Raw genomic sequence first — 19796 nt, forward strand, 5'->3', positions numbered from 1 at the left:
AAGAGAAACGTTTCCTTACATGAATAAAATAGTTTATTCTGGTAGATTAGAATATGATCGAATATGGATTTATAAAACATTTTTATTTTGAATGTAAAAGTAGTATCATATCCTTTGAAATTCTCAGATTTTCAAGTCCTTTTCAAGGTTAGCTCTCATTGATTAGAGCCTGGATTTAAATTAATACATTCTGTAAAAATTATAATATGTTCTTAAGTGTTAACTTTATCTTCTCAAATGCCAAATGCTGCTCTTTTCCTTTTCTGTGTCACTGCTGAATCTGAACTTTGACCCTTCTTGTATTTTCCCTCCTGCTTCCCTTCAGTTGATCCATTGATCGATGATTACTCTGGAAGTGGAGGCAAATGTGTGTATATCCTGTATTGGTTATTTCCAGTACGCTGACTTGCTAATCTGCCTCTGCTGTTTGCTGGATCAGCCTTAAATGAGCTTTGCATGCCAGCCATCCTAACAGGAAATTTCAGACAGAGTGTGCTGTAGAATCAATTGCTCTCAACTTTACTCTTCGTTCAGTAAAGATGATTTCGATTTGTACCTTGAGTTGAAAAACTCAAGGATTTCTTGTATTCAGTTTTTTTCTCTTATGTGATTAGATTAAATTAAACTCAGAATCATAGTTGGTAAGGCTAGTGATGATAGTGGCTCACATTTATTGAGTATGTGTAATATACCAGGCCCTGTTCCAGGAACTTTAAACATTGACTGTGAAAAGTTCCTTTGTGTCCATTTTACCACAGCCTAGAGTGGTTTTTCCTGAGATGCCTGAGGTTTCTAGGTGATCAAGGTAGGTGGTTTGATTGAGATCTCTTTTTACTTTTTTTTTTTTTTTTTTTTGGTTTTTCGAGGTAGGGTCTCACTCTGGTCCAGGCTGACCTGGAATTAACTCTGTAGTCTCAGGGTGGCCTTGAACTCACTGCGATCCTCCTACCTCTGCCTCCCGAGTGCTGGTATTAAAGGCGTGCGCCACCACGCCCGGCGAGATCTCTTTTAGTCATTACTATGTTGATAGTTTCTGTCTCTGTCTCTCTCTCTCTTTCTCTCTCTCTTTTGCTTCTGAAGTTACTCCCTTTGTAGTCTCATTATTTAATAGAAAATGCTATTTAATTAGCATTTGAAATATAAGTCTTTGTATAATTAAAAAAATCATTTCCAGTTGACCAAACTGTCTTTGATTAAAGAGCTCTGCACATGTTGGGCTAGCAGTCACCTATGCTTATGCTCCATTTATTTTCTACATATCTTGGGCCTTACCTTACTTTACTAGTAGTTACACTCCCCCCCTTTATTATAAATTCTATAAAAAGAATTGAAACTGTGAAATCTAAAGTTAATACTTGAAGTGAGAACATAGTATAAAGGATCATACCTTACTTTGTCCATATAGACATTAAGTTGAGATGGAAATCATTGCTCTACTTTTAACATAATTCATTAAGGGATAGGAAAATGGCTCAGTGATTAAAGGCATTTGCTTACAAAGCCTGCCAGTCTGGGGATTGACTCCCCAGTATGCACATAAAGCCAGTTGTACAAAGTGGCACATATATCTGGAGTTTATTTGCATTGGTAAGAGGCCCTGATGTACCCATCCTCCTCCCTGTCTCTGATTACAAATTAAACTTAAAAAAAAAAAAAGGTAATTCATGGGGGAGAAATTGCTCACTGGTTAAGGTACTTGCACGCAAAACCTAACAACCTTGGTTCAATTCCCAGTACCAGTGTAAAATCCAGATGCACAAAGTGGTACGTGTGTCTGGAGTTCATTGCAGCAGCTGGTGGTTCTGGCGTGTACATTCTCTGTCTCTCTCCTCTATGTCTCTCTGCTTACAAATAAACAAATAAAAATATTTTTCAAAAGATAATTTATCAACGAACTTTCTTAAAAGACATAGCAGATCTCAATTTGAGGACTAATTTTTAGATTTGTATTATCTTGTTTATTTCTATAGCAAGCCCTGTCAAAAAGCTAGTAGGGGGGTTGAAGAGATTGGCTTAGCAGTTAAGGTGCTTGCCTGCAAAGCCTAAAGACATTAGATTCCCCAGTACCCATGTAAGCCAGATACACAAGGTGGCACATGTATTTAGAGTTTGTTTGCAGTGGCTAGAGGCCCTGGCATGCCCATTCTCCCTCTCTCTCCCCCCGAAATACATTATATATGTGTGTGTGTGTATATATATATATATATATATTTTTTTTTTTAAAGAACTAGTAGGATAATCCCCATATAGTACTAGTTTCTGATGAGTTAGGCCTTCTATATCTACAGTGTGAAAATATACATGTGACTCTTGGATTGAAACAACTCTGTCTGAGATTTCCAAAGCTGAATAGTATTGGTGTGGAGAAGATGCCTTCTTGTTCTTGCTTTTGTGCTCAAGGTGATGCTCCTGTTGGCTTGTTGCCATCTTGTCTCTGAGGAGCTGTGGCATTTCCAGAAAACCATGCATGACTGAGTTTTAATATTGTATAAAGCAGACCTGACTACTTCTCAGTCTTTCTTCGGTTTTACTTTTAATTCCCTTTAGAACTTGCATGTGTCCATGAGACCTGCTAAGCTCCACCTATCCTGCTTTGTCCCACCTTGCTGCTGTCACCTGGTAGATAATGTTTTCCCTATCTGCCTTTTAAAATATAACTCTGCTTGTTTCCCTGTGTTCTATATATGCAGATGGTAGTTTTCAAACTGTCTTGAAGCAACTAGAACAGGCTTTAAGGGACTTCAGGAATTGACTTTTATTAAATAGTAAATATGAATAGACTTAGAGTGAATTTTTTTCAGCTACTTATGTTGCCTTGAAGGAAAGGTTTTGATATGAATGTTAAGTAATGTAGATTTAACTTTAACTTTAAAAATGACCTGTTTTTAACATAGGAATATAATTGGGTGTGGTGACACATTCCTCTTATCCCAGCTACCAAAGACTGAGGCAGGACTATTACAAGTTTGAGGCCAGCCTGGAATACATAGAGGGACTCTTGTCTCAAAAAAATAAAACTAGGGTTGGGCATGGTGGCAAGCACACCTTTAATCCCAGCACGCAGGAGGCTGAGGTAGGAGGATTGCTGTGTATTCGAAGCCTCCCTGAAGATACAGTGAATTCCAGGTCAGGCTAGACTAGAGTGAGATCCTACCTCGATAGAAAAATAAATAAATAAAAATAGGGGCTGGCAGTGTAGCTCAGTTGGCAGAGTGCTTGCCTATCATGTAGAAGCCCTGCATTAATTTCCAGCAATCCTCACCTCTAAAGAGATAAAGGCAGGAAATGAATTAATGAATGAATCAATAAGTGAATAGTAAAAATATATAAATAATGCACCAGAACCATTCATTTGAGACAGATGGCCAATGAAGGAAAGTGCAAAAATGCAAATTAAGAGAGTTTTGTGGATGGTCAATTTTCCTAATGCCTCTCCCCATTGTGTACTGTTGGTATTAACAAATTAGTGAGCTTTGATGGTGGCGGCCTTTTCACCAAAACTAAATATAAAAGCACATTTTTGGGCTGGGTGTGATGGTACATGTCTTTAATCTTAGCACTCAAGGAGGCTGAGGTAAGAGATTCACAATGAGTTCAAGGTGAGCCTGGGCTATAGAATGAGCTCCAGGTTAGCATGGGCTACAGAGAGCCTACCTTGAAAAAAAAAAAAAGCATATTTTGTTTACAGTTGTATCACAGACCTTAGTAAGTGAAACTGTCTCAAAAGTCTATATTTTGTTAGGAAACAAGTTTATCAATGATTGTGCTTTTAGGCACAGATTCAAAGGTTTTACTTAAGTTATTAAATAACTTTACTTTTGTTTTCTGTGATACATAAATGGGAAGTTTGCCAAAATTCATTAATTTGCCAGTTGTTCCTCCCTGTTGAACCATTCAGTTTTTAGTTCTTATTATATTTATACAAAATTCTCTAATTTCTAGTGATTTCACATCGTTTAAAGGAAAATGGCTCATTGGGTATTTGCTGTGTAAGAACGAGGACCTAAGTTAATTCAGATTTTCAGCACACATGTAAGTGCTGGGCAGGTGGGACAGAACGCCTGTAATCCCAGTGCTGGAGAGGCAGAGATGGGGGATTCTGGGGCTAGACTAGCCTAATAGGCAAGATCTGGGCCTAAATGAGAGATCCTGACTATATAAACAAGGTAGAGAATGATCAAGGAAGATGGCCAACATCAACTTCTGGCCTCTACGTGCACATGCACCCACACACAGGTATGTCCACCCTCATATGAACACACCACACACATATAAAATAGAAATAAAACATTTTGGCATACTGAGATGGTGCTATATAAACACTTCCAGGTGCTTGGAGTTAAAACTAACAATTTCTTGAAAATATTTTTGGCTGAATTGCATATAACACTGAGCCAGGCCGATGTGAAGTATCATTGGTAAATAAGTGATGAGTATATGTCCTTTCTATTAAAAAATTGCTGGAATTTAAAGTAGCATAAATTTAAAGGCATTATAGACTTAGAAAAATAGAAAGAATATAGTCTGGCTGTTTAGGGGGAGAGGCTTTGAGGCTTTGGTTAAACTCTAAACACAATATTAACTCATTATTTGAATCTGTTGGTTTTTAAATTCAGAAATGATCCTTACTTTCCAGTAGCAGCATTAAAGAGAGACTTGTTTTAGAACTGCCATCTAGAACTGTTATACCCTATCTTTGTATTGTATGTCTTTGTCCTGGTGCTTTACTGCTGTCCTTTCTTACACTTGTGTTCCTTCCTGTCTTTTTTTCTTCCTCTGCTCTTTGCCCTCTTCTTCTTCTGCCTTCCTTCCTTCTGTCTCCCAGATCTGAAAGACTTTCAGAACAATAAGCATAGGTACTTGCTAGCCTCTGAGAATCAACGCCCTGGCAATTTTTCCACAGCGTCCATGGGGTCCCTTACTTCATCTCCATCTTCCTGCTCACTCAATAGTCAGGTGGGCTTAACATCTGTGACCAGCATTCAGGAAAGGATCATGTCTACACCTGGAGGAGAAGAAGCCATTGAACGTCTAAAGGTATGTCACTCAGACTGCATGCAAGACATTCTATATGGTGCCACAGGGCAGAACTAGGACTAAAAGTTCCTGAGGTTTTGGCTTACATGTGGAGAACTTTTAACTTTTGGAAGTCTTCTGAAAATAAGAATTTTATGTTTTCTAAAGTAATTTCACTAAAATGCTTGAGTGACATGGCCAGAGGTAGAGTGGACACAGGTTGGCCAAGCAAATAACTGACTTGTAGAGACTTACATTATTTTGGGAGCAGTTTATAAATCACAGTAAAATGATTTATTAGAAATTTAGTTTAAAACAGTGCATGAGCTGATGAATGTGGTGGCACACACCTTTAATCCCAGCACTTGGAGGGCAGAGGTAGGAAAATCACTATGAGTTCAAGGTCAGCCTGAGACTATATAGTGAATTCCAGGTCAGCCCATGCTAGAGTGTGACCCTACCTCCAAAAAATAAAAAAAAACAGTGGCACCCATTTATAATCACAGTACTTGGGAGGTGGAGGTAGGAGGATCAAAAATTCAAGGTCATCCTTGGCTGTACAGTGAGTTTGAGAACAGCCCAGGATACATGAGGCCTTCTGTGTTGGTGCTGTTTTTCAAGGTAGGATCTCACTCTAGCCTAGGCTGACCTGGAACTCACTCTGTAGTCATAGCCTGGCCTCCACCTCTACCTCTGCCCCCTGGATGCTGGGATTAAAGGCATGCACCATCACATCCAGCTGTGGTGTTATTTTTTTTTTAATTAGTTTTTGGGGCTGGGGAGACAGCTCAGTGGGTAAACTGTTTACCTGACAATTATGAAGACCTGAGTTCAGTCCCCAGTACCCACATAAAAATACTAGGTATGTGGTACACACTTATAATCCCAATGCTAGGGAGCTAGAGACAGGATTAATGGAGCTCATGGGCTATTCAGTCTAGCCTGATTGGTGAGCCCTGGACCAATGAGAGACTGTCTTTAAAAAGGTGGGTAGCATTCCTGAAAGTAACACTCAGGGTTGGTCTCTGGCCTCACATATACACATATGCAACTTTACACACTTACATACCCATAGGAAATGAGAAAAATAAATCTTACAGCCAGGCATGGTGGTGTACACCTTTAATCCCAACACTGGAGAGGCAGAGATAGGAGGATCACTATAAGTTTTAGACCATCCTGAGACTACATAGTGAATTCCAACCCAGCCCAGGCTAGAGCAAGACCCTTCCTTGAAAAACAGGGGTGGAAAGATGGCATAGTGGTTAAGGCATTTGCCTGCAAAATAAAAGGACCCCAGTTTGATTCCCCAGGACCCATGTAAGCCAGATGCACAAGGGGGAACATGAATCTGGAGTTCCTTTGCAGTGGCTGGAGGCCCTGGTGTGCCCCTTCTCTCTCTCTCAGATAAATTGATAAAACTAAAAATAAATAAAATATTACAAAAGAAAAATAATTAAATGTGTCGGGACGGTGGTTTAATGGTTGAATGTGCTTGCTTTCAAAGCCTGCTGGTACAGGTTTGATTTACCAGCACCCACATAAAACCAGACACAAAAGGGGTGCCTGTATCTAGAGTTTGCAGAGGCAAGAGATCCTGGCATATCTACATATACATGTAAAAATAAATAAATAAAATATTAAAATTTAGTTTTTTAACTTTATTTGCTTGAGAGAGAGAAAAAGGCAGAGAGAGAGAGAAAGAGAATGGTTGTGCCAGGGCCTTCAGATGCTGCAAAGGAATTCTAGACACATGTACCACCTTGTGTATCTGGCTTAAGTGGCTCCTGGGGAATTGAACCTGGGTCCTTTGGCTTCAAAGGCAAGCACCTTAACCGCTAAGATAGATAGGGCTGAAGAGATGGCTTAGCAGTTAAGTCACTTACCTGAGAACTCCTAAGGACCCAGATTTGATTCCCTAGTACCCACAGAAGTCAGATGCACAAGGTGGTGCATGCATCTGGAGTTTGTTTGCAATGGCTAGAGGCCCTGGCTGGCAGTCTCCACCCTGCCCCTCACATTTGCTTCTTTCTGTGTCTCTCAAAATAAAATTATCTTTTTTAAAAAAAAAGATAGAATGGGCATGCCAAGTCTTCCAACCACTGCAAATGGACTCCAGATGCATGTGCCACCTTGTACATATGTTCTTCCCTCAACCCAGAGTGGCAGTTATTTGGTCAGTGAGTCTCAATGATTCTCCAGTCTCCACCCCCCTCTATTGTAGACTGGGGTTACACATTTGTGGCCACATCCAGCTTTTTACATGGATTCTGGGGAGTCAAACTTGGGTAATGTCAGGCCTTTCTATGTCCTCATGCTTAAGTGGCAAGTTTTCTTAACCACTGAGCCATTTCCTTAGCCCTCAAATGTTTTTTCTTTCCATTTATTTGTTTGTTTGTTTGTAGCCCAGGCTGACCTAGAACACATTATTGTCATCTCAGGGTGGCTTCGAACTCAAAGTGATCCTCCTACCTCTGCCTTCCCAGTGCTGGGATTAAAGGCATGTGCCACCACACCTGGCTTCTTTCCCTTTTTTATGCATACTTTTTGGCTATTGTATTCAAGAATGCCAAGGCTGGGAAACTTATTGAGAAGTTATATCGATGCTGCCTGTCATCTTGGTTTATTTCAACCATTATTTTCTCCCCAACAATTACTTACTGCTCATCCAAGAACCATTGCCAGTGCAAACAAATTCCAGATTATGTGCCACTTTGTGCATATGTCTTTATGTGGCTACTGGGGAATTGAACCTGGGTCCGCAGGCTTTGTAAGCAAGTGCCTTAACCACTGAATCATCTCCCCAGCCCAAGAGTGGAACCAGTTGAAAATACTGTCACATGTCAGTCAAGATATTAACTATGCTTTTTAGAGAATCAGGTTCACCTAGTGTCTTCCAAGTAGTTTCTAGAGAATAATGGGGTCTTCTTGTAGGGAACCTCCCTACCTCTCTACATTCCATTAAAACAGAACTATAGTCCTTTAATCAGCAAATAAACTTATTTGTTTAATTCTCCTGTAAACCAACATAAACGGAGTCCTTTATTTTCCCCAGTTTTATTCTGGAGAGCAAGTGGCTTCTTTATGGTTCTAGATACAGTGCAGTGCAGTAGTCTGTTGAAGCATAAGCATTTAGTTCTGTTCTTATTTGTGAAATGAGAGTTCCTTTGCTGTAGACCTGCATTTTAATGATGTTGACAGAGAAAGTCTTGTGTCTGGAGAGTGGAAGGCAGTTGTATAATAGAAATACTTGAATGCCTAGGAGCTGTGTTCCTGAGGCTCAACACTGCAGGAGAAAAATAATATAATGGAAAACAGCAATATAGAGGCTAATTCATTTTTCCTAACAGTTAATTCCCCTTTTACTTAAGAAAACTATGTTAGTATACTGCTTTTCTACAATGAGCTATTGCTGCTTCACTTAATAACCTATTTCCATATGTAAGGCAAATGTCTTTTTTTTTTTTTTTTTCGAGGTAGGGTCTTTCTCTAGCCCAGGCTGACCTGGAATTTACTATATAGTCTCAGGGTAGCCTCAAACTTACAACCATCCACCTACCTCTGCCTCCCGAGTGCTAGCCATGCCCGACTAAGGCGTCCTTAGTCCTTCTACAAACCTCTGGCAAAAGAGAGTGATAGGTCATTTTTGTTTTAAGCCACAACTCAAACTAACTTGAAATTTCTGTGTCCTCGATTTGGTTTTTTATTAATAAAGTTTTAAACTTGTAACTCTAGCTACTCCCTGGCTCTAGTGTTTATAGTCTGACCTCAAAGTGAGTACTGTGAGTGCCATTGCTCAGGCTTAGCCTATAAATATCTATCCTAGAAGCAAGCAAGGCAGATGCAGTGCTAAGCAGTTCAAGGGCCCCATTCTAACATTTATGAAGCATGCTACATTCACTAGAGTAAAACCTTGGCTAGCTGATGGCTTCAAGGAATGTTCCATGTAGTAAGTACTTATCCTTTTAAGTATCAAAACCTGAACTAATTCTTTGTGGAAATATTTCTAATTTGTGCTATCAATTTTATGGTGCCACGCACTTCCAAGACTTGAGAGGCAGACTCAGGAGATCAAGGTTACCCTCAGCTATATAGTGAGTTTGAAGTTATCTTAGGCTACATGAATCTCTATCTCAAAATAAGTAAATAAAATCCACTTGTACCTTATTTAAAAACAAAAACAAAATAACAACAACAAAACAGCGATAGGAAACCCAGATCTCAACCTGGCTGAAATAGTGTGGTCTTAAATCAATTTCTTAGTTTCTCTAGTTCTCAATTTTCTTACCTTTAGGATGGTTGTGGAATAAGTGGTTTCTTAAGCTTTTCTAGCACTAAAGATTCGCTAACATGCCACTCAGTTATGATTTGCTCTAATTTTCCTCACAGTAACTGGTATTCTAAACAACATAAACATCACAAATGCCTTGTATTTTTGAATGTTAGTATTACTGTTATTCTCCATTTACACACATATGTTCACAGATTCACTATTCATGTATTCTTAGTGAAGCTTCGAGGATTTAGATGTCTGGGGTTGACTTAGTTTTGGGCCTAATCTTCGTGATTCTTACCTTTCAAAAAGTGAAAAGGACCTTACCACCTTAGGTTCCGCCTCTGGTTCTCAGAGAGTATCTGTTCTTGCTTTCCTTACTGTTTGTGATGTGTTAGAATGATAAGACTCTGGACCTGTAAATGTGCACTTCCTTCCTTAGGAATCTGAGAAGATTATTGCTGAGTTGAATGAAACCTGGGAAGAGAAACTTCGTAAAACAGAGGCCATCAGAATGGAAAGGTCAGAAGATTAACATCTGGCAGTGTTTCTCAGCTTTTTAGTGAGTTTGGTACTTTCATAGTAAGAAAAGATAGTTGGGCATGGTGGTGCACACCTTTAATCCCAGCACTCAGGAGACAGAGGTAAGGAGGATCGGTGTGAGTTCCAGGTCAGCCTGGGTTAGAGTAGACCCTACCTGGAAAACAAAACAAAAATGATAGTAAGAAAAGATGAAATAGAAGTTTAAAACAACCTCCCCTGCTAAAACACAATTAAAAATAAAATAAACCTGGCTAGGAACTTAAGTGAAATTTACAGTTTAAAGTGAAATTCATATATTTTAAGATTCTCTAGGGAGTCATATAGTACTTAATAGTTACTATACTATATGTTGCTGGGGTGTAATAAAAGTGAAACCTAGTGAGTAAAGTTTCTCATTTGCCAAACAGACTGTGTATGACAAAGGCCCAGAACAAAGAGCTTTCAGAGTCACCTTCTCAAAGTGTCTGGTGAAATTTGTACTGACTTTAAGTTGTCAACTTAAAAAAAAAAAAAGTATTTATTTGAGAGAGAAAAAGAGGCAGTGAAAAGGGAGAAAGAGACAATGGGCACACCAGGGCCTCAAGCCACTGCAGATGAACTCAAGATGTATATGCCACCTTGTTGCAGCTGGCTTACATGGGTACTGGGGAATTGAACCTGGGTCCAGCGTAGCAGGCAAGTGCCTTGTTGCAGTCAGGTTCTCATTGCTGGTAGAAATCACCCAACCAAGAGCAGCTTGTGGAAAAAAGAGGTTTATTTTGGCTTACAGGCTCGAGGGGAAGCTCCATGGTGGCAGGGAAAACGATGGCATTAGCAGAGGGTGGACATCACCCCCTGGCCAACATAATAAGGTGGACCATAGCAACAGGAGAGTGTGCCAAACACTGGCTTTGGGAAACTGGAAGCCCACCCCCAACAATACCCTGCCTCCAGGAGGCATTAATTCCCAAATCTCCATCAGCTGGGAACCTAGCATTCATGACACCTAAGTTTACGGGAGACACCTGAATCAAACCACCATATGCCTTAACTGCTAAACCATCTCTCCAGCCTCTAAGTTGTCAACTACTAAAATCCGTACTCTATTTTAAGGAGTGAGTATAACCCAAAATGATACTTATGCTATTGGAATAAATATATACTTAAGAAATGTCAGTGCCGGCCGGCCATGGTGGTGCATGCCTTTAATCCCAGCATTTGGGAGGCAGAGGTAGGAGGATCGTTGTGAGTTCAAGGCCATCCTGAGACTACAGTGAGTTTCAGGTCAGCCTGGGCTAGTGTGAAACCCTACCTCCAAAAACAAAAAACAAAAACAAAAACAAAAACAAAAACAAAAAAAAAAGAAAAAAGAAATGTCAGTTCCTGTCTTTCCCTTTTATGGACAGTGAAGATAAAATGAGTGCTAATGTATGATATACTAAAATAAAGAATTTTATTTATTTACTTTTAATGCTTTATTTTATTTGAGAGAAAAGGGGGTAAAGAGAGAGAGCGAGAGAAGAAAGAGTAAGAATGGGTGTGCCAGAGCCTCTAGCCACTGCAAACAAACTCCAGGTGTATGCACCTCCTTGTGCATCTGGCTTTACATGAGTATGGGGGAATCATACCCAGGAATGTTTTAGGGCTGGGTGTAGTGGTGCACGCTTTTAGTCCCAGCATTCTGGAGGCCAAGGTAGGAGGATTGCTGTGAGTTCAAGACCAACTTGAGACTACATAGTAAATTCCAGGTCAGCCTGGGCTAGAAGAAAAGTGTTTTAAAATAGAATTATTGAGCCAAAATGAATGTAGACATAGCATTTGAGGAAATCACATTATGGACAACACTCCATATATCTAAGTCTTCCCATTCCCACTATTCGATATTAAATCTGTAGCCTCATAGAAGGTAAGCAATGTCTAATTTTTATTTATTATGCTGGGAATATAACCCAGACCTTGAAAGTGCTAGGCAAGTGTTGTATTACTGCACAACGTCCCCTACCTTGAAAGAAAGTTCTTAACTGGATGAATAGGATTTTAATGAGGAGCATACTTTTTCTTGACTGTGCTGTTTATCTTTAAAGCAGTTTATTTCTCTCTTGCTCTATGCCTTTTTCTCAAATAAATCAAATCAAATAAAAATAATTTATTAATGATGAGATAAGCATATCATTCCACATTTGACTTATCAGCATTAGATGTAGCTGTCTTTGCTTTGCTTGCCTTATGTTCCACTTCATTTTAGACTGATTTAATTGACATTTTGGTGGTGGTTTTTTTAAATTTTTCTAGAGAGGCCTTATTGGCTGAGATGGGAGTTGCCATTCGGGAAGATGGAGGAACACTGGGAGTTTTCTCACCTAAAAAGGTAGGGAACCCTGTTGTGTTATTCAGTCAAGCTAAACACTGTCTTAGAAAGTACATTTCATTCAGGGCTGTCCTTCCCCACCTCCCTTTTTTATTTTAATACTTAGCTTACTTTCACCATATAATTTGGTCTTATAGTATAAGGGCAGCCCATTTGAAAAATGCTGTCATGTGAATCTGGTGAATCTGTAATGATTGGCTATGATCAGTATGCTTAATCGCCTTCATTTTTGCTTTCTTTTAAAATACCACCCTCAGGCTGGAAAGATGTCTCGGTGGTCAAAGGTATTTGCTTGCAAAGACTGGGTAACTGGGTTCAATTTCCCAGTTTCATCTCCCCACTTGGGAGGTAGAGACAGGAGGATCAAGAATTTAAGGCTAGGGGCTGGAAAGATGGTTCAGTGGTGAAAGACACTTGCTTGTAGAGTCTTAACGACCCAGGTTAGATTACTCATTACCCATGTAAAAGCCAGGTTCACAAAGTGGTGCATACATCTGCAGCTTGTTTACAGTGACAGGAAGTCCTGGTGTGCCCATTCCCATTCTATCTGCCTTTTTCCATCTTTTTTCTCTCTCTCAAATAAATATCTAAAAATAAAAATAAAATAATTTAAGCCTAACACCTGATACATAGTAAATTCAAGGCCACCTGAGGTACATGGAGCCCTATCTCTCTCTCTTAAACACACACACATAAAGATTGATTTAAAGTTATTGGCTTATAGATACATGCTATAGAACTTGAACAATAAGTATTTCAAGCCAGGTGTGGTGATGTACACCTTAAATCCCAGCACTTGAGAGGTAGAGGTAGGTGAGAGGATTGGTGTGAGTTCGAGGCTACCCTAAGACTACATAGTGAATTCTAGGTAAGCCTGGGCTAGAGCGAGGTCCAACCTCAAAACAAGGCAATAAAAATAAGTATTTTACATATTTTTATAAAGGGTTGTAGTTTTCACCTTTTAGTAATGTTTCCTTCAGTAACATATTTATTCATACAGATTCTTTTTTTTTTTTTTAATTTTTTATTTTTTATTTGAGAGTGACAGACACAGAGAGAAAGACAGATAGAGGGAGAGAGAGAGAATGGGCGCGCCAGGGCTTCCAGCCTCTGCAAACGAACTCCAGACGCGTGCGCCCCCTTGTGCATCTGGCTAACGTGGGACCTGGGGAACCAAGCCTCGAACCGGGGTCCTTAGGCTTCACAGGCAAGCGCTTAACCGCTAAGCCATCTCTCCAACCCTTCATACAGATTCTTATATTGTAGAGATTTTAGCTGTTACAGATTTTTTTTTTTTTAATTTTTAAGAGAGAGAGAGACCAGGCACGCCAGGGCCTTTCAGCTGCTGTGAATGAGCTCCAGACACATGCACCCCTTTGTGTGCATGTATGACATTGTATGTGTGTGTAACTGCATCTGGCTACATAGGACCTAGAGATTCGAACATACCTTCTTAGGCTTCTCAGGCAAGCGCCTTAACTGCTAAGCAGTCTTTCCAGACCTTTTTTTTTCACCCCTGAAAGAGAGAGAGAGAAAGAGAACATTACTGTTTTTTTAAAATTATTTATTTATTTATTTTATTTGACAGAGAGTGCGGGGGGGAGGGAGGTCCTCCAGCCACTGTAAATGAACTCCAGACGCATGTGCCACCTTGTGCATCTGGCTTATGTGGGTCCTGGGGAATCAAACCAAGGTCCTTTGGCTTTGCAGGCAAATGCCTTAACTGCTAAGCAATCTTTCCAGCCCCCAGTTAATGTTTTTGTTTGTTGTTGTTGTTCTTTTGTTCTTTTGTTTTTCAGTGTAGAGTCTCAATCTAGCCCAGGCTAACCTGGCTAGTTACAGTTTTGATAGGATTTAGACTGTGCTCTTATATATAACTAAGAGTGTTTTTTAAAATATTTATTTATTTGAGAGAGAGAGAAAAAGAAGCAGAGAAAAAAAGAAAATGGTCTCAACAGAGCCTCTTACCACTGCAAATGAACTCCAGATACATGTGCCACCTTGTGCGTCTGGCTCTTGTGGGTACTAGGAAATTGAACCTGGGTTCTTAGGCTTTGCAGGCAAGTGCCTTAACTGCACATGCATCTGGAGTTTGTTTGCAGTGGTTAGAGGCCCTGTTGTGCCCATTCTCTCTCTCTGTGTCTGTCTCTCTCTGAAAATAATTTTCTTTTAAAGTATTTTTTTAATATTATTTATTTATTTATTTGAGAGCAACAGACACATAGAGAAAGACAGATAGAGGGAGAGAGAGAATGGGCACACCAGGGCTTCCAGGCTCTGCAAACGAACTCCAGACGCGTGCGCCCCCTTGTGCATCTGGCTAACGTGGGACCTGGGGAACCGAGCCTCGAACCGGGGTCCTTAGGCTTCACAGGCAAGCGCTTAACCGCTAAGCCATCTCTCCAGCCCTGAAAATAATTTTTTTAAAAAGTACAGGACAGACGGGAGGTTTAACTCACTAGTAGAACACTTGTCTAATATGTGTAAAGACTTAGGTTTGAGCCTTAGTACTGCAAGAAAAAGTATAGGGAAAATTTTTGTAACAACAAATAAAAATATGATGGTATTTAATATAAATAATTTGAACAAATATTGAAGTGTTGTAATAAAGATAGCAAAAGAATTGCAAAATGAAATCTGTACTTCTGAAGGAAGCTCTCTTGCTTTTTATTTCACCCATCTTGCTTTAACTTGCTATACTTCCTCAGGAAAGAGAGAAAGAGAGATTGACCACATTTAAGAACTCAGTTTTACAACTGTTCTTGAGATTCTTTTTTTATTTTTTGGTTTTTCAAGGTAGGGTCTTCCTGTAGACCAGGCTGACCTGCAATTCACTATGTAGTCCTTAGGCTCTCCTGGAACACACAATGATCCTCCTACCTCTGCCTTCTAAATGCTGGGATTAAAGGCATGTACCACCATGCCTGGTGAGATTTCCTTATCTTAGGTCCTCCCCCCCCCTTTTTTTTTAGTCTTTCAAGGTAGGGTCTCACTCTAGCCCAGGCTGACCTGGAATTCACTATGTAGTCTCAGGGTGGCCTTGAACTCATGGCGATCCTCATACCTCTGCCTCCTGAGTGCTGGGATTAAAGGTGTGTGCCACCACACCAGCTAGGTTTTAAAATTATTTATTTATTTATTTACTTACTTACTTGTTGGGGTTGGGGCAGGGTCTCATGTCCCTGCAAACCATTGCTAGACACTTGTGCCACTTTTTGTGTCTGGTTTTATGTAGGTGGCTGGGCAATCAAACCCTGGCCTTCAGGCTTTGCTAACAAGCACCTTTAATAACAGACATCTCTCCTGCCTGCTCACCCCCAGTGGGTTTTTAAAGAATTCTGCCTGTGGAAACTTTGATTGTGTCAAACCAGTTCATTTCTTAAACTACAAAGGTAGATATTAGTGAAGAGGTAGAAGCTGTCTGACTTCTTTTTAACCATCTTTGGCACTTTCTTATGTTTACCCATTTATCTGACTCTTCTTTCATTCTTTCATACTTGCTGGCACTATCTTGAGTAGATTTTGGCCCCAGGACCATGTATGTGACTTATTTTTGGATTCCAGTGGGGTCTTTTCACCAAAAAAGGTTGGTTTTTTAAAGATTTTAGAAACCTTAGTGTTAGATTAAGAACTTTTAGAGATGCTTATGTTGTTGGATGTCAGTAATTTTATTTTATTTTTCTTTAAAAACTAGTAAATTAAACACAATAACTAGGACCCCAAAAATTTATAATTAGAAATGTCAGGGGATGTACAAATATTTTAATAAAAATAAATGAAAACAAGCCAGGTGTGGTGGTACACGCCTTTAATCCTAGCACTTGGGAGGCAGAGGTAGGAGGATCACGGTGAGTTTGAGGCTACCCTGAGACTACATAGAGAATTCCAGGTCAGCCTGAGCTGAAAGTGAGACCCTACCTCAAAATAAATAAATAAATAAATAAATTTAAAAGTAGTGTTGAGAATGCAGTTCAGTCGATGTTCTTAGCATGCATAAAGCCTTTGGGTTCAGTTACCAGCACTGCATAAACCAGGTATAGTGGCTTGGACCTATAATCCTTGCATCCAGAAGTCAAGGCAAGAGAGGAAGATAAGCAGTTTAAGGTCATCCTTAGCTACATAGCAAATTCGAAGCTGGTCTGGGATACATGAGATCCTGGTTCACAAAAGAGAGAGAGAAGGAGAAGAAAAGAAAAAGTAAGTGGAAGCTTGAAAACTTATTTTTGGGAGAACTTTTTTACCTTGGTAATTACAAAAATTATATTCAACTCATCTAAGAATCCATCTTTTTTAATTTTTCCTCTGTGTTTCCTGTGCTTTGACCTCATCATCTGCTTGTCTTTATCCCAGAACTGTGTTCTTAAGTAAGATGCACTGGTCCAGTTTAGAGAGTGTGTTCTCTGTAATATAGAATTGCAATTAGTAATAGAAGTATGCCCTTTTCAGACACTGTGGGGAATATGAGAAGCCTGGTCCCCTGTGGGCCTTTGTTGATGAACCACTATCATGGTACCTTGCTCCAAACTGATAATCTGTAATCTTTTTCAGACCCCACATCTTGTTAACCTTAATGAGGACCCACTAATGTCTGAATGCCTGCTTTATTACATCAAGGATGGAATTACAAGGTAGCTTTGTTTTTGGCATGAGTCATTAGTATTTTCTTTTCTCCTAGATGATTGATAACTAAAGGGAAATTGTCCAGAAGATCATTATAGTGATTCACTGTTTCTTCTTTCTGAAATAATTCTAAATTCTTTTTTCTCCTTTTCCCAATTTGTATGTTAAGTGGACCCAATTAAAATTTAGTTTTTCCTAGAAGGTCCTAAATAAAACTTTTCTGTTTTCATGTCTAGAAATTCTTTAGATGCTCCATCTTTCTTTGGTGTCTGAATTATACCACTGCATTGTGCTCCTAGGTTTCTCATTATCATGTAGGAAGATTCATCATACATGAGAACAGTAGTCCAAAGCTGATGCAAAAGGCGGCACTTTTTTTGTATATACCAAAGGATATTGTTTTGGAAAAGAAGTTTATTGTTTGTCAGTGCTTTTTGTGTCAGAATTTCCCTGGGAAACACTTTGTCTTCTATTCAGAGTTGGCCAAGCAGATGCTGAGCGACGCCAGGACATAGTGCTGAGTGGGGCCCACATTAAAGAGGAGCATTGTATCTTCCGGAGTGAGAGAAACAACACTGGTGAAGGTGAGAGTTCCTGATTTGAGCTTGTCTAGCAATTTTTTTTATTCTGTACTATGAGAACTCCATAACACATGGGATTCCCTGTCTGTCTGTCTTAGTGTGGTACTTTCTTGTGTAAACTAATATTGAAAGTGGAGAAACTTGGATTGCTTATAAATGCAAGGACAGACATAGCTACTTTACATGAAAATAGCATGAACAAAAGGAGCCCTTTTGTTACTGCCAAGAATTGAGCAGGACATAAGCATTAAGGCTTGGTCTTGAATATAATTATTTCGTAGAAAAGTAAGAGGCTAATAAATATTCTGGATAATAGGATATTTAAAGAACTGTAATGTTAACCCAGTAGAATTAATCTTTATTGTGAAGGGAAGAAAAAGTCAATCTTGACCCCCTCACCCTCAGCTTATTAACAAAAAGACATCAATCTAATAGTATTTTCATGGTAGGGCACTGGCTTCGTATAAAATTCTTTATCAGGCAAGATGTTCACTTTGATTATTATTTATGTTCTCACACTAAGATTTATGCTTTACTTCAGTTTTAATTACCAAACTGTCAGATATTACCAAAAGTAGTATTTTCTGTCATTTGAAGCTTGTGAGATTTAATTAAATGTCCCATAGCCCCCAGTAGCCTCTTGTATTGGAACTAAAAACAAAAAACAAAAGGAACTGATTCATAGATACTTCAGTCACCTGATTGGCTTCAGGAATTTATTCTACTTACCATGAGTCCTAATAGTCAACTTTTTTCCACTATTTGATTCCACTAGTTTGTGGTGGTGACATGAGTTTGTATTCCTCCTAGTTGTTGTGACGTTAGAGCCTTGTGAGCGCTCAGAAACATACGTGAACGGCAAGAGAGTGGCCCAGCCTGTTCAGTTGCGCTCAGGTAAGGACAAAAGAGGCTAGAAGTCTTTAGCATTGTATACTTGGCTTGTGTGAGCAATTGTCATCTTAGTGCTTTTTAGAAGCTAAAGTGATAGTCAATATTAGGATTTATTTTCTTGTCAAACTCTAAGAACTGTCTCCTTACATTAAAAGAGTGAGATTGTTTCTTTGAGACAGGATTTCCCTGTGTAACTTGGACTGTCCTCAAACTTATGATCCTCCTGCCTTAGCCTCCCAAGTGCAGATATTAAAAGCATGTACCACCATACCTGGCAAGATTAATGTTTGTTTGTTTGTGTTGGTTTTTCAGGGTAGGGTTTTGCTCTGTCTAATCCAGGCTGTCCTGGAATTTACTATGTAGTTTCAGGGTAGCCTTGAACTCATGGTGATCCTACCTCAGCCTCCTCAGTACTGGGATTAAAGGGGTGCACCACCATGTCCAGCAAGATTAATGTTTTTAAAACTAAATACTATACATTTAAAAAAATAATTTCTTGGACCTAGGGATGTAGCTCAGTGATAGAGTACTTGTCACTATTCATATGGTACTGGATGTGATACCATCACTGGAAGATTGATTCATACATGCATTCATGCATATATTCATTCATTTCTTAATAGGGCTCTCTGTTTTGTTTTGTGCCAGGAAACCGAATCATCATGGGTAAAAACCATGTTTTTCGTTTTACCCACCCTGAGCAAGCCCGTGCTGAGCGGGAGAAGACTCCCTCCGCTGAGACTCCCTCTGAGCCTGTGGACTGGACATTTGCTCAGAGAGAGCTTCTGGAAAAACAAGGAATTGATATGAAACAGGAGATGGAAAAAAGGTAACCCATAAGTAATGCAGCCCATGTGACTCTAAAACACATAGCTTTTATAAAGCAGCTGGTGACATCACAACTTATTCTTGTTTTGTTTTTTGTCTTTGTTTTACTTCTAGGCTACAGGAAATGGAGATCCTGTACAAAAAGGAGAAGGAAGAAGCAGATCTTCTCTTGGAGCAGCAGAGACTGGTAGGAATCTGTCCTGAACATGCCACTTATTAGAGAAGTGCAGCTGCTCCCACACCTTCCACAGATGAGCTTATTGGTGCCACACACTATTCTTTCATTTCCCATTTGGAAATCTATCTTTTATATCCTGGTAGTCTGAGTCCAAAAAAAAACTGCCCTTAGAGGTATTATTTCACGCCTTTTATTTCTTAAAATAAAATCTATCCTTTTTTGAGGAGACAATAATAGTGAAAAACTGCCCATAAAGGTACTATTTTATGCCTTTTATTTCTTTAAAAAAAATCCTTTTTTGAGGAAATAATGAGAGCTTTTATGGCGCCTTTGCCTTTTCGTAGTGTTTTTGAATTTTCAATTTTCATCAGTAGTGATCCTTTTAATGGTAATAACTGAATATTGAATTTGGTGGGAGTTTGCCTTGGTTTTGTTTCTGATCACCTTATAGTACTAATTCTCTGCTCTTGGGCTGACTTTGGGACTGTTCTGGTGCTAGGAGGTTTTTTTTTTTTTTTT

General features: G+C 39.4%; 1 protein-coding gene across 12 annotated transcripts in view; it reads left to right on the plus strand.

Annotated features, from left to right (window-relative positions):
* Positions 1–19796, plus strand: part of Kif1b (kinesin family member 1B) — a 191339-nt gene that overhangs the window by 67380 nt on the left and 104163 nt on the right. For 5 of the 12 annotated variants that reach the window (XM_045150529.1, XM_045150533.1, XM_045150530.1 and 2 more), the window contains 8 exons: positions 4904–5037; positions 9732–9811; positions 12104–12179; positions 16728–16807; positions 17277–17383; positions 18191–18274; positions 18920–19100; positions 19214–19286. In XM_045150529.1, the coding sequence (XP_045006464.1) occupies positions 4904–5037; positions 9732–9811; positions 12104–12179; positions 16728–16807; positions 17277–17383; positions 18191–18274; positions 18920–19100; positions 19214–19286 (815 nt within the window). Of the gene's footprint in view, positions 1–325; positions 368–4825; positions 5038–9731; positions 9812–12103; positions 12180–16727; positions 16808–17276; positions 17384–18190; positions 18275–18919; positions 19101–19213; positions 19287–19796 lie in introns of all 12 variants that reach the window. The other 7 variants (XM_045150524.1, XM_045150532.1, XM_045150525.1 and 4 more) reach the window with 3 other exon arrangements.

Source organism: Jaculus jaculus, chromosome 5, assembly GCF_020740685.1.
Source record: "Jaculus jaculus isolate mJacJac1 chromosome 5, mJacJac1.mat.Y.cur, whole genome shotgun sequence".
In the NCBI taxonomy this organism is placed as follows: Eukaryota; Metazoa; Chordata; class Mammalia; order Rodentia; family Dipodidae; genus Jaculus; species Jaculus jaculus.